This window comes from Leucopleurus acutus, assembly GCF_964270905.1.
Source record: "Leucopleurus acutus genome assembly, chromosome: 11".
In the NCBI taxonomy this organism is placed as follows: domain Eukaryota; kingdom Metazoa; phylum Chordata; class Mammalia; order Artiodactyla; family Delphinidae; genus Leucopleurus; species Leucopleurus acutus.
This window is the reverse complement of record NC_139152.1, coordinates 6,132,791-6,157,598: the sequence shown is the minus strand read 5'-3', so window position 1 is coordinate 6,157,598 and position 24,808 is coordinate 6,132,791. Positions and strand designations below refer to the sequence as shown.

Sequence of the window (24,808 nt, the reverse complement as noted above, 5' to 3'; positions counted from 1 at the left end):
AAACCAATTGCTTGCAGACTCCTATCAAAACCCTATCAGTGAGTGGCAAGTGACAACAAGCTCAGGGCTCCCACTGATTCTGCCTTATGGTGAGTTGTATAATTATTTCCTTATATATTACAATGTAATAATAATAGAAATAAAGTGCACAATAAAGGTAACGCACTTGAATCATCCCCAAACCACCCCCCACCCCCGTCCGTGGAAGAAGTGTCTCCCAAGAAGCCAGTCCCTGGTGCCGAAAAGGTTGGGCACTGCTGCCTTAAGCAGACTATATTATAAAATTTCTAAATTTACTAAATTATAGAAAGTCTCAAAAAAAAAAGCTATAGTTAGTTTCATTAGAATTAGACTTTCCTAACTGATTGGTTTTACAACCAACTTTCTTCGAACCCTTCTGTGGGCGTGAGAGCGCTGAGAAGTGCTGTGTGGACTTGTTAGAACCTCACGGCCCCCTCTCCCTCCCCATCACTAAGCACAGTGATTTCCATTCACAAATTTTTTTTTTTTTTTTTTTTTGCGGTACGCGGGCCTGTCACTGTTGCGGCCTCTCCCGTTGCGGAGCACAGGCTCCGGACGCGCAGGCTCAGCGGCCATGGCTCACGGGCCCAGCCGCTCCACGGCACGTGGGATCTTCCCGGACCGGGACACGAACCCGCGTCCCCTGCATCGGCAGGCGGACTCCCAACCACTGTGCCACCAGGGAAACAGGGAAGCCCCATTCACACATTTTAGCTGTCTGCCTCTTCTCGTGTTTGTTTTGTGTTTACAGCTGGTGACAATAAGTTTGTGTTTATGAAACAAGATAACCTCTAAACATCTGCTATGGGACAGGTGCCACACAAAATTGTGGGACCTCGGAAAAGAGTCAAAAATGTCCGTGGTTTCAAGGGGGTTGCCCTCCAGGGAGCAAGTCAAATAAACAAGTAGAGGGACACATGCAAGGCATTATGGGAGTGAGGAGGGGAGGTGCCCGTGGCTCCCAGTTCTGCCTGGGGTAGGGGTGAGCAGTGGGGTAGGGGAGAGCCTTCATAGAGAAGGTTAAGTTTGAGTGGAACCTGAAACATAAATGGTAAATCCATCCAGCAGGCAAGAAGAGAAGGAAATTGACATTGGCATGGTGCGGACAAAGGCTCAGGAGTATGGGAAACTTGATGAATTTGGGGAAGTCCAAATGGTTTTGAAATGGTTGGAAAGCAGGCCGACTTGATCTCCAAACACCCCAGCTCAGTATCAGCCCTGAGCACAGGGGCTGGGGAGGGAGCACATGGCGTCTGGAAAAATAAGTTAGGGTCAGATCACAAAGGGCCTTGAGTGCCACACCAGGGATCTGGACGTTATCGTGTGTGACGGGAAGGTAGATATATTTACCGAAGAATTTAAATAACTGAATAACAAATTGTGTTCCAAGAGCTTTTCCACCAGTCCTGGCCAGTCCACTCTATCCCACCTGATACATTATTTTCTTCTTTAAGCAGATTGTCCTGGAATGTCCTTTCTGGATGCCATCTTGTTGAGTGTAATCCACTCCTCTTTGTTATTTTAACCTAAGCCCAGGTAATCAAGGCCAGGATCTTAATTGCCTCTGGCATCAGGCAGCACGGGCTGATAGTTGCATATTTTAAAAGGAGCCCGGCTGGCTGGGGATTGAGAAGAGAAAACCCAGTGGGGTTTGTGCCTGTGAGGGTTTCCAGTCTGCATGCTTTCAGCTCGGTATTTCTGGGGCACTTTACAGCAGGCTTTGTAAAGATTTAGCTGAAAATCAACTTATGAATTCCTCCCTAACTGGCTTGGCCAGGTTTAATCTGTTATGGGTCGAGCCAAGCTGGCTTGTATTATGCAGCAGTGAGGATTTCCGGCCTTGTTCTTAGCCTCTTGGAGGCTGGCTGTTTTTAGAAGCCAGGCTTGGTGTTGGTAAGGCTGATATCGTTGTGTCCTCTGAAGTGACCTCGGAAGGACGCCCATCTGATACAGCATTTAGACCTTTGACCAAAAAAAGCACGTCTCGGAGTTGACATTTGTACGCCAGAGGTTTATGGTTTTATGTTTTTTTCTCCCCAAGATGAAACAAAGCTTCCTCTTTGTTTCTGCCTCTTTGGGTTGATTCCTGGAAATAGGCAGTGTACCCAGTCCAGGCAGGCAACACCTGCAGCAATGGGACATCTTCAGAGGGTGGTTTCTCTTGGGCCAGGATACCCTATAGTAACATCAGAAGAGGCACAGGACTGTGGCCATCACTGGCCTTTGCTGAGTCCACGCTCTTAAGGTTGTCTGGTGCTGAACACACAGACGTGCCTGGAAGAGGAAAGAGAAGAGACATGTTATGGGGCTTCCCCGGTGGCGCAGTGGTTGAGAGTCCGCCTGCCGATGCAGGGGACGCGGGTTCGTGCCCCGGTCCGGGAAGATCCCACATGCCGTGGAGTGGCTGGGCCCGTGAGCCATGGCCGCTGAGCCTGTGCGTCTGGAGCCTGTGCTCCGCAACGGGAGAGGCCACAGCAGTGAGAGGCCCGCGTACCGCAAAACAAACAAACAAAAAAGAGACATGTTATGATGTTGGGATCACTTATGGGCACTGTTAGCGTCGAGTCACCACTGGAAGTTGTGTGCACAGAGAGGGACCCTGTGGTGGAGAGGTTGTGAAGGTGAAGAAGCAAACCCTCAGGGCAGCCTCAGAGGAGAGGGTTCATATCTGCCTTTGGAACTCATGTGAAGGGAAGCTGAGGAAGTGGAGAGTCCCGTTTTTCCCTGCGATCCTGGAAGGACATTGGATTTCTGAGTGCCGTTTGCATGAGTGTGGAGAGGGCATGCCGTATCTGGTTGTAGTCACTCGGAGGTAACTTGCCTCTTCCCTGCCCCATCAGTCCCCTTGCTAAGTCCTCGTGGGGGCTTTGGAGAGTTTAAACAGTTCTGCTGGAGGAAGTCACTTATAAGAAGAACATTTGCTCTGTAGACCTGAGCTCATCAGAATCAAGAAGACCAACTTGGAACTCCAGAACTAGAGATATGTTCATCCATGTACTTAAATACAGACATGCATTTTACAGGTTTCACAAAACTAGTCTAACATCTGTTTTGCTTTCCTTGTTAATTCCATCCCCTTCCATCCCCCTCCACCCCCGATTGCCCTCACCCCACCCCTGACTCAGCAAAGCCTCCTTTAAGAGACGCGATAGACCCTGGCTCCCACACTTGTTTGGGAAGAGTTCTTCTCCCCTTCGGCCAGCTAGCTAGCCAGGCGGTCATTCCAAGGACCCGGCCTTGACAAGTCTGTGCCTTCTGATACATCTTGTCGCCAACTGGCAGCTGCTGGTCTCGTAGGGCCTGCCTAGAATCCACTGGGCATCCAGGACCGTGGCTGTGATAGGGCTGAGTCAGCAGGAGTCTTCGCCCTCAACCCTGGGCCAAATCAGAAGCGGCGGGGCTGGGTGAAGTTCTGTGCACGCTCTGTGTCTTGAACTTTCTGCTGTGGTTAAGCGTATCCCTCTGTGAACACTTTTTATTTCATTTCATTTCAAATTTATTTTAAGTTTGGATCCTGGTCTTTCATTCTTTACTTGGATATCCTAGAATCTTGACATTTGTCCAAGAGAATAAGAATTACAGCATCACAGCAAATCAGACCTGAAGGGAATTTAAACCGGTCTCTTCAACTTAAAGATGAGGTTGCTGAAGCCCAATGAAACAGAGAGAACTGCCCGGGCATGTAGGGCTAGTGAGAAACATATCCGGGGCTCGAAGTCAGGCCTCCTGACTCTCCTGTGGGGTTTGCACCTTAAACGTGTGTCTAAGGGGTCCCTAGGCAGGATGCATTGCAGCCATCTGCACTCCAATAAGGGTAACAGTACACGTAACAGGTAACGTTATTGAGCAGTTATTAAATGGCAGACACCATTTTGAGCACTTTATGTATGCAGAATCATTTTGTCAACCTATTTGGTGGGTACTGTTATTATCCTCTATAACTGGAGTGACTAAGATGCGGAGAAGTTAAATAACTTGCCTTAATAAGTAGGGAAATCGTATTAGACTGACTTTCCTGAGACTCAGGTCTGACTTTGCGTCATCAAATCTGTACTGAGCCCCTACAAGGAATGGAGCCCTGCCTTTCTAGCGGGAAATGGAGGCATGTGGGTAGATGGTCACAGCGCGGCACAATGGCGGCTGTAACAGAGGGTGGGGAAGGAGTGGAGGGGGTAGCAGGCTTCACCAAGGAGATGGCATTTGACTGTTCTTGGGGATGCATAGGAGTTTGCTAGCTCCTTCCCTCGTGTGCCATGGAAGGGAAGGAGCTAACGTGTCTGCGGAGATATCCGAACGGTGAGAAGCTCAGAGTCCGGGAAGGCAGAAGCATGACGGTTGTGGGGAGATTCTGGGAGGTGGGGCTAGAGAGGTAGCTTGGGTGCAGATGGTCCAGTCCCTGTGTCCCAAGATAAGGGATCTGGATTCTGTCCAGTAAACAGAGGGGAGCCAGCTGAAATGCTTGTGAGTAGGTTAAGTGATGGGATTGGATTACTGGGCGCTTGGGGCTGAACAGACGTAGAAGCGTGGGCAGATCGGTCACGAGGAAACCAGGTAGGAGGTGGTTGCAGATGTCCAGGTAGAAACGATGGGGACCTGGACTCCTTACGCCGTCTGATTGGCACAGGCCGCCTCCACTCCTCTGCCCGCACTGCTTCCAGGGCTTGGATGCAGTCTGTAATGCACTCCGCCTGCAGCGACAGGCCCATCCTTCAAGTCTAAGCTTAGGTGTCCTTCCGGAGACTCCCCTTAGTCCCCACGCCAAGCAGGCTTGAGCTCTCTCCTTGCGGTCTCTGCTTTGTCTGGTACATCCTCCCTTCTCTCTTGGCACACGTGAAGTCTCCTTGCACATCTTTGTGTATTCCTCTCCCTTGAAGGCTCCTTGAAGGCGGGTCCTTGAAGGCAGGTCCTTGTAGGCGGGTCCAGACCTTTGCCTCCTTAAAGACTTTGCACAGTGCCTGACATTCAGGGAGCTCTCGGTACACGTGTGATGAATGAATCCACCTTCTAAATAAAAGCAGCGACTGTGGATAGGGGAAGAAGAGGCCAACTTTGGGAGATGGTTTTGAAGTTACATCAGGGCTTGCAAACAAATCCAGCCCACTTTATTTACTGCTTTTGTAAATAAAGTTTTATTGGAACCCAACCAAGCCTGCTGGTCTACATTTGTCTACAGCTGCTCTCACTGTGCAATGGTAGAGTTAGGTCATTAGGACAGGACCATACAAAAATAGTTACTGTCTGCTCAGCCATGAAAGAGGATGAAATATCGCCACTGGCAACAACATGGATGGACCTAGATATGATCATACTAAGTGAAGTGAGTCAGACAGAGAAAGACAAATACCATATGATATGACTTACATGTGGAATCTAAAAAGTAATACAAATAAACTTATTTGTAAAACAGAAACAGCCTCACAGACACAGAAATATCTTATAGTAACTTATAATGGACACAACATTTTAAAAAACCTATAACGGGGGCTTCCCTGGTGGCGCAGTGGTTGAGAATCTGCCTGCCAGTGCAGGGGACACGGGTTCGAGCCCTGGTCTGGGAAGATCCCACGTGCCGCGGAGCAACTGGGCCCGTGAGCCACAGCTACTGAGCCTGCGCGTCTGGAGCCTGTGCTCCGCAACGGGAGAGGCCGCGACAGTGAGAGGCCCGCGCACCGTGATGAAGAGTGGCCCCTGCTCGCCGCAACTAGAGAAAGCCCTCGCGCAGAAACGAAGACCCAACACAGCAAAAAGAAATAAAGTAATTAATAAACTCCTACCCCCAACATCTAAATAAAAACAAACCTATAATGGAACAGAATCTGCAAATTATATGTATATAAGAAGACACATATGTATACATATATATATATATATATGATTCAATTTGAATCACTTTGCTGTACACCTAAAACTAACACAACATTGTAAACTAACTAAAGTTCAATTTAAAAAAAAATATTTGCTACCCGGACCTTTGCTGAAGAAGTTTGTTAACCTCTGAGTTCAATGACCAGGGTTAGTGACTGGAGATAAAAGGTAGTGGAAAGGAAGGGGTGGAGACTTTTCCTTTTTTGGTATCTTCTCAACTAAATAGAGCTTTGCACCTAAGTGATGGCACTGACTGCCAGGCCTGTGGGTGCTGAGAAAGAAATGCCCCAACCGTGGGGCAGGACGGAAAGGGAGCCTGAGCCCAAGGTGGACAAGAGTCCCCGGTCAGAAAAGACAGGGGCTAGAGCTGCAAGGCAAACATACGTCTAAATCCTTCCGCCTCTTGTGCTCTTCTTTCTCTTAGTCATCCAGTTTGGTTTTGTCACCCTCTTTGTGGCCTCCTTTCCTCTGGCGCCGGTGTTCGCCCTCCTCAACAACGTCATTGAAGTGCGGCTGGATGCGAAGAAGTTCGTTACGGAGCTGAGGCGGCCAGATGCTGTGCGAACCAAAGATATCGGTCTGTCCCCTGCAACCCTCAGAGGCGACGCAGCCCATCCCCATCCCCTCCCTCCGACCCTCCCCCTGTCTCCCTGGCCGCCCCCCTCACACTATGTCGGGCATCTGGAGGGCTGGAGCATTCCTTATCACCCCTTCGAGCCCCTCATCCTTATCTCCTCTGTGCTGGAGGCCACGGTATTCCCCCCCCGCCCCCGCTAGCCCCCTGCTTTGCAGACAGGGGTGCACCTAAGCCTTTCCAGACAAGCCTATCCCTGGGGGGCCCGGCAGAGCTCCACTGGTAACTTGCCTGCAAGGCGGCACTCTGACTGAAGCCTTGTCATCACTGGGCTGAGGGTGGGAATGAGACAGACGCCCTTTTTTTCCCTGTCTTACAGGGATTTGGTTTGACATCCTCTCGGGCATCGGCAAGTTCTCTGTTATCATCAACGTAAGTGCTTGCTTTCATGACACCCTCGCTCTGTGGGAGGGGCTTTCCAGGGGAGCTGAGTCCTCAGGGCAGGAAACCTGTCCTGTTACCTCCCAACTTCTTCCATTTGGAGCTCTGTTTAAGACAGCGCCCGGCGCCCACCCACTCCCCAGCCCTCGTTAATATCGCGTACACGCCTTCTAAGTCATCAGGCTGTTTCCGGAGGTGTGCAGCTTTGTCGTTCATTTCGCTAAGAGCAAGAAAGGCAATTACCCACCAGAATGTGTACCTTGGCCTTAAGAGTCCAGATCAGATCTTTCCTCGGAGCCAAGAATCATGAGGAAAGAATTGCACATATCTAGCCATCTCTTTCCTTTCTTTTTCTACCCTGGAGCTGAACAATACCTGGACCATGGCCCAGGCTGCAGTTCCTAATTACCGTTTCTCCAAGCTGTCAATGTAAAGTCTTAATTATCCCTGGCGCTGCTTGGTTAAGATAGGACATGGAAGAAGAGGGGTCCTGTATGCTCTGACCTCCTTAACTGCCTTGCCAGATGTGTCCACGTTTCGGAGGAAATCCTGCTGGGCCCAAGCCAGCAGCTCCTTTGGCATCTGCGTTCCATACGGATGGTGGTCAGGCAGGGTCTCCTCTTCCGTCTCCCGGGACAGTATCTACCAGCTCAGCGCACATCAAGAAAGCACAGCCCCCTTTCCCTTGGGAGAGAAACGCTGATTCCGGCCGTGACCTGGCTACCGAATAAAAACACATGAGACGGCACAAGGTGTGCAGAGAGGCAGAGGGGATCCGCCCATCACACGTGGGATGTTTGATGTAGGAAGTGCACGTCTCAAGGCTGAGAAATTAGGTGCAGTTTGATCAGTAGCTGCTTTGGAGTTGTGTCTTCTAGAAAAGAGCCCCTGAGTACCAAGCGCTTTTCATCTACAACAGAATGACAGGACGTTTTACCTCCTTGGCTGTTCTAAGGCTTCTTAACTGTAAGAAATGGGAGAGAATAAGAGTCGCACCAAGTAGGATCAGTCTGCAAATTAAATGGGGTGATGAAAGGACGTATGGCCCGTGCTCCATTAATTACAGCTGTGATTATTAGGAGTCCGTTACTCACTCTCAAATATGGTTATGGCCATGCACACTCGTATATACATTTAGAAAACAATACCTAAACTGCATTTTTTAAAAGGGCTTTAATTGTTGGTGCCGAGGACAGTATAAACACCTGCCAAAAAGATTTAAGATTTTCTTTGCAGAAACTCCCTCCTCATCCGAACAGGCAGTCGTTCATTTGTCGTTTGGTTTGCTCCATAGACACTCATAGAGAACTTAGATACGCCAGGCGCTACGTCGGGTGTGTGCGTTTCATCCAGCAGGACCTCCTCCTTCCCTCTCTGTGTCTCACTTTTTCTAAGCAAAACGGATGAAAGAGCGACTTTCATTGTATGATGGGCTAAAAAGCGCTGAGAGATGATGGTCAAACTGAGGTTCACCGTGGAACCATATCCTTGGTGTTCCTGGCTTTCTCGTGTCCCTCAGGGGCAGATGTGTTCAATATGTGGCCACTTGGTATCCTTGCCTGTTACACTTAAGTGGCCGTCTCACCACTCTCAGTCATTTTCTCAGAAAATCTCCCACTCTACGTTGGCATGGCCAATGCCAGCATCAGTTCAGGTATCTCAGAGATGATTCACGCCCTCCCTCACCCAATGGTCCAAACTGGCTTAGCATCCTTTGCTTCGGTGGTTGTAATTCACTCTCTTGACGGCCACTGACTTGTGGGTTTCCTTACATGTATCAAAGATGGGAAAGCCAGGTAAGTCAGTGTTGTGAGCTCAGGGACAAGGACTCTGTATCAATCAGAGCAGTGCTCCCGGATGGAGAGCCCAGGAGGGGACGGTCTCTTGGGCACATGGACCTGCGTCACCCGCATGGTGTCCATCCTGACAGTTCCTCAGGTGCTTGTGGTTCTACCCCCAGGCTTTTGTCATCGCGATCACCTCTGACTTCATTCCCCGCCTGGTGTATCAGTACTCCTACAGTCACAACGGGACTCTGCATGGCTTTGTCAACCACACCCTCTCCTTTTTCAACGTCAGCCAGCTGAAGGAGGGAACGCAGCCCGAGAACTCACAGTTTGACCAGGAGGTTCAGTTCTGCAGGTAAAGTAATCGGGTGCAGGAGGGCAGCGAAGGACTAGAAGCAGCAGGTCCAAGGAATTATCCGGACGACTTAGAATTACATCATTATTCTCCTTCGCTTCTGTCTCCTACCCCCAAAGCCCAGATCCCTACGAGTCAGTTTCAGTGAATTGACCAATATGTATTGAGTGCCTTTTGCTAGACACCATGGGGCAGATAAGAGAAGTATATAGGTTCGTCCTTCCCGTCAAGGGAAGGTCTGGTTTATGGTCTGTTTGGGAAGAAAACAGAACTGGTAGGACACTGCAGGTTATTCAGGGATTATGTCCAGTATGGGCCACGAGCCTTACGAGTGTTTGAAGGAGAAGGAGAACAGTGAGGGCCGGAATGGAAAGGGTAGGCTTCTTGGAGGGGCCATGAGGAGTTGTAGGGCAAAACAAGAGAGTATCCTGGGTATGGAGTCAGCCTGGGCCAGGTCATGGGGACGAATCTGAGGTGTTAAACACTTAGGGGCTAGCTGCTGGAGTTGGCAAGGAGAGTGCTTGGGAGATAATAATAGGGAATAATATAGGAAATACAATATAGAGAGCAACTCCTAGGGTAGTATAAGCCAAAGCGTTGTTGAATTTGAATCGGTAGGATGAAGTAGATAATGGGAAATCTCGAAATCTTACAGGAATTTTTTTTTTTTTTGGCGGTACGTGGGCCTCTCACTGTGTGGCCTCTCCCGTTGCGGAGCACAGGCTCCAGACGCACAGGCTCAGCGGCCATGGCTCATGGGCCCAGCCGCTCCGCGGCATGTGGGATCCTCCCGGACCAGGGCTCGAACCCGTGTCCCCTGCATCGGCAGGCGGACTCTCAACCACTGCGCCACCAGGGAAGCCCCCTTACAGGAATTTTAATGTGATGCAATAGGAAGTTACGGACCTTTTTAGGGCCAGGGAATTATAGGCTGAAGTGTGGGCTTAGGAAAATTAATCCGGTCTCGGAGAGGAAGATGGGCTAGAATTGGGCTAACTCACGAGGGCAGCTGAGGTGCTGCATCATTCAGACGTGACCGGTGGTAGGCATGGACCAGAGAGGTGGAAGTAATTCAGAGGGAGGGAGAAGATGAGCTACTTAATGTCATACGTTACAAAGCTGGGTACCAGAGACACTGGAGAGAGTGTGAATCAAGGATAACTCCAAAGTTTGGGCTGAAGCCAGAGGACTGGGAAATTGTGGGTCCATTGACAGGGATGGGGAAGATGCCAAGAGAATCTAATTTATAATAAATTAGATGAATTTGATTCCGATCATGTTGCATTTAAAATGATGGTCGGAAATCTAAGGGGCAGTTTCCATCTAACACCTAGAGGGAATAGCTGGAATTCCTGAGAGGACCAACTTAGAGTCATGATTGTAATTTGTCAGCACCGGGATCATTGAAGCCGAGAAACAGAACACTCTCCACTACTTACCAGAGAAGGACAAAGAAAGAGAAAAAGAGCAGAGGGGAATGAATTCTTTCAGACTCAGTCTGAACCACAAAAGGGAGAAAACGAATTGGTCTTCCCAACCCAGAGGACTGAGTTAAACAACCTTCCCAATATGTGATTTAAATAGAAGGGTATTCTGGTCCCAGGAGCAATAACTTGAGGGCTTCACACTAGCCAACCAGAAAGGCTCAAAGTCAGGGACCAGATCTAAGAATAGAGAAGTCCATTTATTCACAGATTCACGTAGCCTAGATGTTTCTAGCATTTTCGCATCTGGGACTATAACAAGTCGTCACTCGAGTAGGCAGATTTGGCTACTACCCTGCGTGGCCCAGGGGCCACTGCTGGCGGGCCAGACCGTCTGTCCATGGTGCTGGATTTGGGTCTGCAGATCCGCTGTACAGTGGGGTCTGGACCAGCTGCTGGCCTTTTCTGGTAGCATTTAGATTTGCTCCAGCAGGGTAGGTGAAGTCAGTCAGCACCTTCACATTAAACGAACGGGCACTGAAAAGTGAGGACAAAATCATCTTTGTAACTGGAAGGTACAGAAATCATCTTGTTGAAACTCTCATTCTACATAAAAAGAAACCAAGGCTTAGAAAGTTGAAGAGTTTTCCAAGATCACAGAGGTTTCTAGCAACAGACCCGGAAGCAAGACTCACATCTCTCCAGGAACACAAGCTTCGACGCCCACGCTCGGGGGATTGCAGCACGAGTGTGACTTGTCATGTGGGGAAGCAAGGCTAACGCTGTTCCTTTAGTTGGTCTAGAAGCACAAGTCTCGCCAGAGCACCAAGGGACTCTGACCTTGTCCTTGACCATCACATCTTCCAGTGACACTACGAATGTGCTTTCCAGATATATCAGTGGCTTACCCTGGCTTAAACACAAAGGGACTTTAATGCCTCTCTGTTGAGTCGAGGGTAGTTCTAGTTGGGTAGATTTGATTCAATCTGCCCAAACCAAATCTTTCTCCATCTTCCAACCCTACTGTAGCCAGTGATGACTGTAGTTTCAAACACTGGATGACTGCCAGCAGCTCCAGGCCAGTATCATTACTGTGTCCGAGTCCAGCGGGAACAAAAGCCTATACTTCTTTCCCCACAATCTCAACAAAAGTCCTGCTGCCGCTTGTTGGCTGGGATTAGTACGCACTTCCTACCCAGAGCCGATCTCTGTGGCCAGAAGAATGCGACGCTTTCCATGGTCTTTGGGGCCGTGGGGTTAGGGGTAGGAAGTGAAATTATCTCCATCTGAAGCACGTGATCTCGGACTAGTGGGTAGTTCCCTCCTCCTCTGAGATCTGAAGTCAAGATGAACGGATGCATCTCAACCAAAACAACGGGTGCCCAGGAGACCAGGTGTTATTAGCACACGTGGGTCACATCGAGCTTTGCTGTATCTACTGTCAGAGTCACTGGACTTTCCAGCCAGATGTAAAGCCCTGATAACTCTTCCTTCCATTGTTTCCAGGAAAGTAGATGGGATCGTGGCTCATCTGTGGCCTGCTAAGTGGCGGAATTAACACCGGGTGCGTGTGCAGGAAGTGCATGCTGTATTTCTGTCAAGAAAAACGTACCTGCAGAAAATAGATCATTCAGGAATCAAACCAAAAGCATTTCTGGCACGTCCACCGTTGTTTCTTTACTCCGTACCAGTGGGGATTGTAGGTTCATTGTGCATCTATTTTTGAGGTGTTACTATAGGCTTGGCATTGGTTATATAAGAGGGAACAAGACGCAGTGCCTCCCGCGAGGAGTCTAGCTGGACAGGCGAGACGAGCATGCGCACAGCGATGAGAACAGAGCTTCCGTACGTGCAGTCGGGCAACTGCAGGGAGCTCCCAGAGCCTTGAAGGAGGAGGCCATGCACCTGACCCAGACCTAAGTGTCCAGTGCCAGAGTGGCCAGAAGGAGAACCTGTTGAAACTGCTCACTCACGGGACCGAGCCGGCCTGGGTGGGAGGGGGCTGTCAGGTGGTGACAGAGGTCCAGGGAGAACAGGGTGTCCCAGGTAGAGGGGCTAGGTCATGCTCAGTGGTCAGAGCTGGAACGAGAGGCGTGAGCTAAGAGAGGTGAGGCGGGGAGAAGCACAGAAGCCAGACCAGGAAGAGCATGTTGGTCATGGGGGTGGGGGGGTGTGGACTCACCTTAGGGCACTGGGAGCCGTGGTGGGGGATGGAAGGGACTTCTCACTGGTATCATCTCTGACTTCGCTGTGGAGACCAGTGGGTTACATTGAAAATAAAGAGCTGCCCGGGCTTCCCTGGTGGTGCAGTGGTTGAGAATCTGCCTGCCGATGCAGGGGACACAGGTTCGAGCCCTGGTCTGGGAGGATCCCACATGCCGCGGAGCAGCTGGGCCCGTGAGCCACAACTATGGAGCCTGCGCATCTGGAGCCTGTGCTCCGCAACAAGAGAGGCCGCGATAGTGAGAGGCCCGCACACCGCGATGAAGAGTGGCCCCCGCTCGCCGCAACTAGAGAAAGCCCTCACACAGAAACAAAGACCCAACACAGCAAAAATAAATAAATTAATTAATAAACTCCTACCCTCAACATCTAAAAAAAAAAAATAAGCTGCCCTAGTTTGAAATGTAAGCAGATGTCTGGGGAGCGGGGTCCTCGAATCATCTAGCTATGCCGTCTCAAGTGGGTATACTTTGGGGGCTACCTATCCTAGGTGGATGAGGATTGCTGATGAAAATCTCTACCTACCCCAGGTAGGTTCTCCTCACCGCGTGCCGTGTGGACCTGTCTGGCTCGCCGCAGTCTCTGGAGGTTGATGCAGTGGGGGCATAAACTACTGATGTCTTTGTAAGCCAGGATTCGTCAGCAGCTGTCAGAAATAGAAGTGAAGGGGGTGGGGGATGGAGGGGGCTGGGTGGGGGGAGAGAGAGATTGATTCTGAGAAACACAGACAACGCTAGCACTAGCCCCAAAGCCCACGTCTAGAACCGCTCCCGTGATGGGAAATGCAAAGTTTGTCCTTGTTTCCTGGCAAATAGCGTTGGGAACTCGATGACCCTTCTTATTCTTAGCTCTCCATGACCCCCGGAGATAAATGTGGTCAAATAAAACTGAGGTCTCCGGCTCCAGTCCGGCCTCGCCAGGGATAGAGGTATCTTAAAAATAGCAATAAAATTTAGGACAAGTCTCCGGCTGCCCATTTGAGATGCATTCCCAGCATTTTTGGAGCAACGTCTGCCTTAGCCATCTGACTGCCCCGGCCGGGCTGCTCCGTAAACAGCCCTGTGACGTCAGTCTGCAGGCTTGATTAGTGGTCATTTGACAGGGTCGAGGGACCACTGTTTCCTACAGGCTGGATGGTGACTCGAGCTCCTGGCTCAGCGGAGTGGAGCGGAGAGGTCTGTAGGGCAGAACCTGGCCAGGGACCTGGGTCTGAGAGCTCAAGGAGCCCACCTGGGCTTGGGCAACCCACTGGGTCTGTTTAGAGATGCTGAGCGTCCCGAAACAGCATCCTTGGATGGCTCCCGCAGGTTTTTCTGCAGGACCCAAGTTCTTCCCTATCCCAGGGTCCCGGGAGTTCCCTTCCAGGGTTTGCCTGCCTCTCATCTGTTTCTGGCCGAGACCAGAGGGAGAGCCAGCTTTCTGTGGTGGTGCCTTTCCTCACCTTTATCAACACTGCATCACCCCAGGCCTGATTAGTCCGTAATGGCCTGTGCTGTTTTCCCTTGTTCAAAGTCAATTACAGAAGACGCTTTTAAGCAGCTCAGATGGTACAGAAATATCGTATGCCGTTGTGTTCAGCGCTAATGTGACATTACTTTCCATTGGGAGTATTAAATTTTGTTTTTTACATACCACTGTTTTGAGTTGAGAAATGCATCTACTAATTGATTTATAACTAAAACATGCATTTATAACTAAAACATCATTTTTTTAAAAAAAGCCATTTCTGAATGTCAGTGACCAACCCCTCAGTTTGTTACATTGGCACCCTTCCTGCCCGCAGTGATTCTGTTCTGTGATGAATTGTGGCCAGTTTCACTGTCGCTGGTCACCCCTGCAAGTGAGGATGGGAAGGGATGTCTGAGCCAGGAGTCTCTCTTCCCACTGTGCACCTCAGTTTCCCCATCTGTAAAAGTGGGGACTTGGAATAAGTAATCTCCAAAGCTTCTTTTATACTTAGTGTAAAAATATAATAGTGAATGACACATGTAATTCATTACTTTATTCCTGCAAAAATTCTAAACATTACAGGCAACCTCTCCAGCTCTGTCCCACCTCCACTCAGCCCTGCCCAGCCCTAGGCATCTTCCCAGCGGTAGCCACGGCGACGCATTTATATGACTCTTTCTCAGACATTGTTCCATGGATTAACATAAAAATGAATTTATAGAACTTTAAGATGTTTCACAGACTCGTTTTATAATAATGACATATATTTTGAGTTAATAGGAACCTTGTTTCTTTAGTGTATAAATTCAGCTCAATGTGACTATTTCATAGGGTTAGAACAATCTAGGTGAAATACGAATGCAGTTTTAAAGCTGAGAAGATGTTGGTTTTGTACCGCTTTCACTTATCGTATGTGAGCCTGCCTGACTTAATACTATAACTTTGCTCCTGGAAGCTTAGTATAAAGATATATTGGAGTCAGCCGAATGGTACCATTAATTGCATCCTTCTTTGATGATGAACTTTTTATTATAAAAGTAATTCTATATAATGTATATATGTGTGTGTATACATATAAAAGGAAAAGCCCCTCTTCTCAGCCCCTAGCCCAGTCATTCTCTCCCAGAAGAAACCATTGTGTCCATTTCTGCCACCAGAAATTACACTCATGTGTGCTGTCTTCTTTCCTGCTCACTGTGTTTCCCTTTAACATTCGGTGCACACACACGTACACACACGCGCGTGTGCTCATTTGCTCATGGTGGGCTGAGAGGGCTCTCACGCGTGCACCTACCGTACACTCGGCACAGTGCTGCACATTTTGTTGGCTCCGTGTGAATTAGAACGCTGAGCTCCAGGGATGTGGAATAACTTTCTCGGCTTCCTACAATTAGTAAGTGGCCCAGCCACTCCAGCGCAGACATGCTTTTTAGACCCTCTAGTCGTTTCTTTATTGGAAGACTCTCCTTATTACAAGACTACAGGGAACTCTCAAACTCAATGTTAAGGCTCAAAGAAAATAAAGGAAGACTGAGGGATGAGGGTGAGATCTGGGAACCATGCCTAAAATTATACCCCTGAGCTTCAATCCCAGCCAGCAGATGCAGGAAGTGACCAGATGTGGGGTTCGCCCAGTGCTTGACCATGCAGTGGGACTTTGGGAGAGCCAGAGCTCTCAAAACCGGGGGAAAGGGTATGCTTTGGAAAGCCTTGGAGCTAATGGGAATGGAGCAGAAGTTCTCCTTCCCATCAGCCTGAGGCTTCCCTGCTTTGTGCCATTTACCTGGACCCGGAGCCTGAGAGAAGCCCCCTGCAGTTGGGCGTTGGCTTTCTCTTCTTTATCCATCTCAGCATCATGGGAAATTCGGAGCGTCCGAGCTTGAGTGCTCAGAAATCCTCCTGGAAAGCCAGGGGAACTGGGAGCAGGGATGTGTATGCTCCATCTTCTTTTAACAGAAGACGCGTATTTCTTAAGTCACCTTCGGTTAAAGGAGGAAGAACATTTATTGAGTCCTCTGATATGTCTGGTAGTATGCTGAGTGGTCTTCGTTCCAGCTTTGTGAGATGCAAAGTCCACATTTCATGGACGAGGATCCTGGCCATCAGATCTTTGGGTAACTGTCTAGAGGACGGAGAACTGAAATAGTGGGGGTGGGATCAGGCCTTCACCTGCTGACTCCAAAGCCCACGCTTTTGCCAATGCTGTTCTCTGCTCTAGGCTTGGAAGCGAAATAGACAGACAGCTGTCACCAGGCTGGCCACAATTAAGTCCACTAGCCACCCTGTCTTTTCTGGACATTTCTAGTCTTAAAACTAATGATCTCTTTGTTTAATGAGTGTCTTCTGATTACTCAGAAACATTTGATACGCTTGACTTCTTAGGATGAATTTTTTTTTTCAATTCTGAAATCTGATCTTATATTGGAATGTAAGTAAGCAATCATTTACCTGGTGGCAGAGGCTTACTGGAATCAGTGTTTCTCAAACTATGAATTCATCAGTGAGTTAGGAAATCACTTCAGTGGGTCATGACCAGCATTTTAAAGACTAGGAGAGTAGAGGATAGCAGAGAACAAGAAACTATCCGTGCACAGCGCACAGCAAGGATGAGTATGTTTTGTGTGTGTGTGTGTGTGTGTGTGTGATTTTTATTTCTGTGATATATACGTACGTGTGCACTAATGTAAAATGCATTGCTTACTCCAGGTCACAGTTTTTTTAAAAAGTGAGCTTTGAAAAGAGAAATGTGAACAGATGTATAACTCGTTAAATTGCACGTTGCTGTTTTCTGGGCATAGCTTGCCCTGTAGTTACTGACAAAGCACCCTTAGGCCATTGGCACAGACGGGTTGCAAGCTGAGCTTTCTGGACGTATCTGTGTGTTAATCTCTCCCCAGATCCTTGATGAGATGGGTGTGCCTGCCAGATTCAAAACATGTTGTGGACACTCGGGGAGGGCAGAGTGACGTTTCCAAAAGCTGTAGTGAGTTAGTAGCAGAAGTGGGACCAGAATTAGATTATTTATGGATTCTTTGCAGACTGGAAAAAAAAAAAGAGAGCTGAGCAATGGCTGTCATACTGAGGTCAGTGAGCAGCTGTTCCTTCATTGATGGAGCTAGAAAACAAGGGAGATGGACTTTGATTGCAGCAACAGGGATTGGGCTAGACCTGGGGAGGGATTTCCTCACCGTGAAAAGTAGGGGGGTGTGTGTATCACCCCCCCTCCAGAGGTCTTGAGAAAAGCAAGATAAATTCCCTTCTGCCGTGGGGTCTTGGGGGGACAGCAGGAGGGTGGGCGAGCCTGAGTATTTTTCCCAACCAAATGTCCTTATTCCCTTGGCCACACCCTCCCTCCCTCCCGTGAGCGGGCGTGGTCTGGAGCTGGCTGTGTTTCTGCCCTCAGTCGAGGATGGCGAGGATGAGCCCCATGGTGTTCAGCTGGGTTGTAGTTAGCTTTGCATTTCATCCGGATGACAAACCAGGCCTGCAGCAGCTGCTATCAGCTGTTGGAAGAGAGGGACCGGGTGAGGAGGGGGCAGCTCCTGGCCTCTTGCCCAGCCCTAGTCCCGCGCTCTGCACCCACCTCTCCGCCTGCCTCTTTCTGCGGCTGGCTCTCCCCGCTGTGATTTCTTCTGCCTTTTGCCCTGCATCTCTTTTCATCTTCCTGTGTTTTTTTTCTCTTCTCCCCTTTATGTCTTCTTGGGCCATCGAAAGCCACTGTGCTTCTGCGTGGATCTGGTGGAGCAGTGGGTTCATTCGGCACAGGGGAAGGTTCAGAGAGCCCCCACTGCTGAGCCCCCTTCCCCAAACAGCAGCTGGTAGTCAGGAGCTTTTCGACAATAGGAGAAAAGCCCAGATTCAGGCAGACTTGGATTCTCACCTTGACTCCACCCCTTGCTGGCCAATCATTGGACTCCTCTGAGCCTCAGTTTCCTCCTGGGTTATTCAGGGATATCCATGCCTTCCTGAGGATCTTGTTGTGAAATGAGGAGACCTCCAGAAAAGCCCCTTGCTTGGGGATGGACGCACACTGCGCGTTCAGTCTATGCTTGTTCTCCCCTGGGCCCCTCCTGGGACAGAGCTCCCTCCCCGCCTTCCTCGGCAGCCGTGCGCCCCGCCCGGTGGCCTGGTGCCACCCCACCTCTGCTTCAGCCCAGGGCTTGTTTTGCTTTTACTGAGCCTCGAAGATTTGTTGAATTCCGTGGAGAAAACTGTTCCGTGAAGGGGCATAATTCTTCTGTACCAACTCTTGTTATCTTTCCAGGCTTAGAAAAGAAGGGAGTCTGAGAAAATAAGCCGTTTTTAACATGAGTCATCCCAAGATGGGGGGAAAAGGCAACAGCTCGGACAAGCCCTAGACGTCACCACGGTCTGAGCTTACGTCAGGCACTGACATTTTATTTCTTAAACCACGTGGGCAGGTGATAAAGATGGTTAGTGAAAGGGGATATTGCCCAACCGAGACTCTGAACCACTGCCCTCCTCCCAGAATTCACTCGGCCTTCAGCTTGCTCTGAAGCAGCCATCAGGCGAGGCTGGCCCCTCTCCTAGGCAACCGGCCGGGGAGGACACCCTCGACCGTCTGCTGGCACCTGTGTTTTCACTGAGCCCCGGGCTGCGGAGCAATGTACGTGGTGTCCGGGGGTCTCCCCGCCCCCTCAGAGCCCACAGGCTAGTGGAGCCAGGATGGCCTCATAGTCCTGGGTTCCTCTCGTGATTCCTGGGCTCCTCTGGAAGGAGAATCCAGAGGAAGCTTCTGGGGATGTTGGAGAGAGTAAGAAAGCCACTTCTAGGCTGATGTTGGCTTTTTTGGACTCTGGCCCTTTTTTGGACGTTGTTGGCTGGGCCGTGGACTCCTCACCTCTGCCTCCTACGCCTCCGAGTCTGAGAGTCAGGGCTTTGCCTTCTGCCTTGACCTTTGAGGCTGCACCAGAGAAGTAGCTCCTTCCCTGCATTTCCTCCCAGTCTTCACATGGCCTTTCTCTCTGCACAGGTTTAAGGATTACCGGGAGCCGCCCTGGGCCCCAAACCCATATGAGTTTTCCAAGCAGTACTGGTCCGTTCTGTCTGCCCGTCTGGCTTTTGTCATAATCTTCCAGGTGAGTTGTTCAGATAAGGCACAGCGGGTCAGGATCCGGGCTGCAGGGGTACAGATGGCCCCGTCTCCGGGTTTTCAGGGCGCTCTGTGACTCGGGGGCCTTCGCGTGCGGCGGGCAGCCCTGAGACCCTTCCCTGGGTGAGGGCTTTCATCAACGGATGGATTTGCAGAAGGAGGATAAGGCACAGAGTAAGGTTACAGTACAGATGTGGAGTAAGGTGCAGGGTGGAGACTGAGTCCCATGTAAACCTAAGACCAGGAAGTGGGCAACAGCGTGGGAGAGCAGAGCCTCACCTCGGGACTCGGTTTAAAAGGCCAGCATCTGACTTGACCAAGCGGCTCCAGATCACTTATGGCAGCCTCTGGGAGCAGCCCTTGGTTCCCAAGTCTTCCCTGGGCCCTGGGAGCACGCAGGGTTCAAGGTCGAGCTGGGGGTGGGTTCAGAGCGTGGAAGACAGATGGCAGGGCTCTGATATCTCTTGGGCTGTCACTGCCCTCCAGGTCTAAGGAGAGGGGGCGTGCGAGCATCAGATGGGCAGGCAGAGGAGACTACAGCTGGAGGGTGAGGGGCAGCCCGCGGCAGGCCTGGGAGCCAGAGCATACGGGGAGCTGCCCTTTAGCGGGCGGTGCTGGCACTGCAGAACGTATTCACCCACTTAAATAGAAAACGCTCCCAGGAAGGGAGGGTCTTATCCTACACTACGGGAGGGGAGGTGGCTTACTGGGGGGAAGGAAGGCACTTACGGATGTGCACAAAACCTCAGAACCGATGCAGGCCCCCTGAGGCAGGGCCCAGGCAGGCCGTGAGACCAGAACGTGGGGTTGGCTGAGGTCGGAAGTCAGTGCAGAAACCAAGGGTCCACCTCCGATATGGGGACGGAGGGACAGCTGGGAAGAAGAGAGGGGCGGTTGGTTCAGGGAGAGCCCCGCAGGGGCCGTTGGGCTCTGCAGCCCGGATCCTGGAGGCAAGAACAGGACATGTGGGGGCAGGGGGGCGGAGGGGAAGAAGCCAGTTCACACTGTCTGGCTGTGCATGGGAGGGGCGCTCTGGGAGATGGGCGCTGTCCCTACTCCACTTTCACCCGGGGACCCCAAGGGACAGTGAAGCTCGTTGGCTGAGTCGGCCGAGGAGCCAGAGGAACCCAGAGGCCCCCTGCTCCCCCTCCCGGGTCTGGGATCTGTGCCCTCACCGCTGCCCAGCCCGCCTTCCCCGGGGCGGTGGAGCCCTCCCGCCCAGCCTCTCCTCTCACCACCCCCTTCTGGCTCTCCAAGAACCTGGTGATGTTCCTGAGTGTCCTTGTGGATTGGGTGATCCCTGACATCCCCACCGACATCAGTGACCAGATCAAGAGGGAGAAGAGCCTGTTTGTGGACTTCTTCCTGAAAGAGGAGCATGAGACGCTCAGGCCGACGGAGGAGCCTGCCTGGAGGAGCCAGGGCGCCAGCCGTCGCAGTGGCGGCAGCCCGGCAACCGGCCCGGTGCCCTCGGGCCGGAGCCAGCCGGGCAGCAGCTCGTCCCCGGGGTCCCAGCACACCAGTGTGTGAGCAGCTGAGACCAGCCCGGGGCTGCGTACCTGCATGGGTGCGGTGTCCGTCCTTCCACAGGATCTGGCCTGAGGGGCTCTTGAAAAGGGCGTGTGTGTGCGTGTGTGTGTGCGTGTGCGTGTGGACAGAGGTTAGAGACAGGAGGCAGAGGATGGGCGCGGGAGGGAAGAGAATGTTGCTGCTTCTCAGAAACTTCAAGCTTGGGTTTCTTTTAGGTCCTCTTTTGAGCTGTATCCTTTGGGCGATTGGTACCCCCTTTTGCATCCATTGGTGAAAGAATTGGGTCTCTCCAGCCCAGAGTCCCAGGCACCGCGAGCCCTGCCCTGTGCCCCCTCAGATACCGTCCCCGAATTTCGGTGGCCGCGGGCCATGAGAAGCACAGTCCGGGCCCTGTTTCAGCCCCGTCATAAGTGATCACCACCCCCACTTCCTACCATCACCCTGAGAAAACCCTCTGCATCACTGTCACAGCCTCAGTGGATGCAAATTAAGTTCCGTGGCTGATTGCTGTGGCCTCTGGACCTAATGGTGAGCAAAGGTCCAGACCTGGGCTTGTCTCCCGTTCATGTCATGGGGATGCTTTGAGCTCAATGCAGCTGGCCATCATTTTATGCAGGTTCAGGTTTAAAATAATAAATGCAAACATTCTTTATAAAGATGCATTTCCTTGTCTTCGGTTCTCTCTCTCCTACTTCCTACTGATATTTTTGGAGCCCCTACTGGGTGCCAGCCATTGTCCTCAGACCAGAGATACAGCAGAGGACAGAAGAAAAAATCCCACTGCGCCGAGTTACGTTCTGGGGACGGTTACATCAGAGAGGGAGTGGATGCATGCACAGCGTTTCAGGCGATCATAAGAAATATAAAATAGGATAAGGGAGACAGGAAATGTGAGGGCATGGGAGGAGGGGTTTGCCATTTTGTACATGAATTAATGACAAACCCAGGATGGTTCGGAGATCACCTCTTGCAAAGCTAACGTCCTTGATCGGTAGCGGCCTCCCGAGCTCTGCGGGGAGATTTTCTAGTTGGAAGCAAAGGCCAGACGTCATTTATCATTGCCTTTCACACACCTCCACCCACCTGCTGACAAGAACCAGTGCACTGGCCCTTCCCCGGGGACCTGGCCCCAGTTCCCTGCAGGTCAGTCTGACTAGCGTACAACCTGGTCACAGTGGAAGCTGCCAGGAGGGCCACACCCCAGAGGAGGTGTTGGTTACTTTAAGGACATGCTGAAGTTTTAGGTTGGTTTTCCAGCTTTTGATTTTCACGCCCACCATCTTTTCTCAACATTTTACCTCCTTGTCCAAATCCTTTATACGTTAGGAACATGCTCTTCCCGAATAATACGTTACTCTCCCCCCACCCCTCCATCCATTTATAATCTACGGTGTTTGAATCCAGCAGCTTCTAAACTCTTATATGAATCTGTCACGGGTAATCTGGAAGCGAGGTGAAGGCTCCCACCAGCCCCCTGTAACCTTACTCTCTTGCATTTCCTGTGCTGCTGAAGGCTGTACCTTTTCCTGCAGTGTGTGTTTTCTGAGATAGATTTCTTGCTGGTAAATGAGGTTGGACTGGGTTTTCTGGGATACATTTCTTGCTAGTAACTGAGGTTGGACTCGTCCATTCCTCCCCTGACAAGTACAGTTCTGCAGCTCCCAACAGCACGGCACAAATGAAGGGTATGGCTCAGTGTGGATGACTGAGCTTACCTTCCACGGATCCATTCTACTCACCTTTTGCACGGTTGGCCCTGGGCAACCACGTCTCGGATCTCCTAAACCCCTCCAGCGCAGGTAAGCGGTGTCCAAATTTCCACTCCTGCCCCGACCCACGGGGGTATCCGCTCTGCTCCGCCACAGCAGAGGGCGCCAGAGAGCAGAGCCCACCCTTCAAGGCTGAGCCATGCGTTCTGGAAAACAAAGCAGATGTTTCTTACACACGCAGCCCTGTTTGCACATCTGGCTCCCCTCCTACTCCCCTCCCGCCTCTGCCCTGTCCCCTGCACAGCAGCAGATGGCAGTGCCCGCAAAGCCACCTCCCTTCAGGACCAGCCGAGAAGACGTTCTGCCCAGGACTCTCACCCAGACACAGTGGATCCCACCGACCCTTCCGGCCTCCCCGGGGCTCCTGCAGTTTTATCTGCAGAAAGGAAGTGCAAGGCGAAAGCCAGCTGGGAATTCCAAAAGACAGCTCCGCATATGAGTTCAGGAACCTTCATGTTTCATGAAGCTTCTTTCTCTCCCTTCCTCACGGAGGCCCGAGGCTTCCCAGCCAGGATGTCTTCCTCAATCAGGGGGATGAAGCCACAGGCCGTAAGGGAAAGAGGCAGACTTTTGACATGGGTCCCACATCCTAACCTGCTCTTCGTTTTCCCCCAGCACAATGGACTCTGGTTGGCCTGTCTCAGGTTCCTCAGAGAGTATGTGTCATCTTCTATCAAGAACCACATCTGCCTGGTCTGAGTGAGGCTGCTGGTTGGGAAACAGGTGAGGCCCCTGAAATAGGCCTTGTCAGCCCTGTCCCCCGGGCCACCTTCCTGCTACACGCTCAAGAACTTTGCTGGGTGTCTCCCTTATCAGCTTCAAACTTGGTTTTCTCAGCTGTCAACCCCAGGCTTTCCTCCACCTGCCTCTTCTGATTCTTTTCTTCTTGCTTCCATTAACGGCCCACTGTCTTTTCACGAGGTTGAGTTTTTCCATTTTATCTGTCCTCTCAGTGGCCCCTATCTCTTTTCAGAAACCCCTTGGAAGCTCCTTTCCATGTAGCTGGGCCACATATGTGCAGTACTTTTCCATATCATTATGACAAAAGCAGGTGGTGTTATTAACATGGGCAGATCCTGGCTTTGTGGGACCATAAGCTTCTACAATTTTAGGGACCCTCTTTAAGAAAAACGTACCCCAGATTATGAAAGAAACTTAGGTACAAAGGTGACTATGTATCTGGCATGAAGAGAGAAATCATTAAAAAATTATACATTTTAGGCTAACACGAGAAACACCACAAAAGGGACTTCCCTGGGAGCCCAGTGGTTGAGACTTCGCCTTCCAGTGCAGGGGGTACGGGTTCGATCCCTGGTCGGGAGCTAAGATCCCACATGCCTCGTGGCCAAAAAACCAAAACATAAAACAGAAGCAATATTGTAACAAATTCAATAAAGACTTTTAAAAAAATGGTCCACATCAAAGAATCTTTAAAAAAAAAATCTTAAAAAAAACCCCAAACACCACAAAAGCTGTAACAAATAACTTCATTTTTTATTAATTAACCAACTCGCTCACCCTTATAATAATACTGCTCCCTCCACACCATTGGCTGCAGGTTCTTTAATTGCCTTTTCATACCAATATTTCCAATAAGGAGAAGAGAAAGGAATCCCGTCTTTTCCTCTAGCAAGTTTGATCTACACTTACTTTCTATTTTGGTTAGAAACTTAAAAATTTTTCTTTCAGTTCCACAACTCACTGTTGGTCATTTCATGTGAACTTTAAGATTACGGTCAAATTTGGGAAAGCGTCTATCAAGTTCCTTTCATCGATAAGCTCTAAGATTGAAAAAATGTTCCAGACATTTTGAAAGCAGGTCCACCTCTATTCTCTGTACATCCTTCTAGTGCTGGGCACCCTTGGAAGGGGCCTTGGAGCTAAAATTGCATTAGCTTTAATGTCAGCCTGCCTCTCATCATTAGCCCTGTTTTGATAGCCACTGAAACTGAAGCCTGGAGTTCACACAGCTGTAAGGACTTCAGGGTACAGGCTTCTGTTTCTTGGATATCATGACCACTCTCTCAGAGGCCCACTGCCCCTGGGTGCTCTCCCGGCGGCCCACGGCCTAAGGCCAGTGACAGGACCAGTACTAGTAATGATATAAGGACAGTCACCACCCACAGAGCAATTACTAGGAGCTATTTCTTCTGCTAAGAACTGAACGCTCTTCACAGTCTTTAATCCGCACAGCCTCCTGCGAAGTGTCTTTAGTGCCTGTCTTACTAAAGAGCCCTACCACCAGCTTGGATTGCAA

At 50.5% G+C, this 24,808-nt stretch overlaps 1 protein-coding gene across 1 annotated transcript in view; it reads left to right on the top strand.

Annotated features, from left to right (window-relative positions):
- The window catches only part of ANO2 (anoctamin 2), a gene marked incomplete at its 5' end in the record, with an annotated part of 318,386 nt that extends 297,076 nt beyond the window's left edge, over positions 1–21,310 (top strand). Inside the window, 5 exons of the mRNA XM_082849511.1 lie at positions 6,311–6,463; positions 6,840–6,892; positions 8,862–9,043; positions 19,133–19,238; positions 20,510–21,310. Of these exons, the coding sequence (XP_082705637.1) occupies positions 6,311–6,463; positions 6,840–6,892; positions 8,862–9,043; positions 19,133–19,238; positions 20,510–20,782 (767 nt within the window). The 3' untranslated portion in view covers positions 20,783–21,310. The remainder of the gene's footprint in view (positions 1–6,310; positions 6,464–6,839; positions 6,893–8,861; positions 9,044–19,132; positions 19,239–20,509) is intronic.
- Between the last annotated feature and the right edge of the window lie 3,498 nt (positions 21,311–24,808).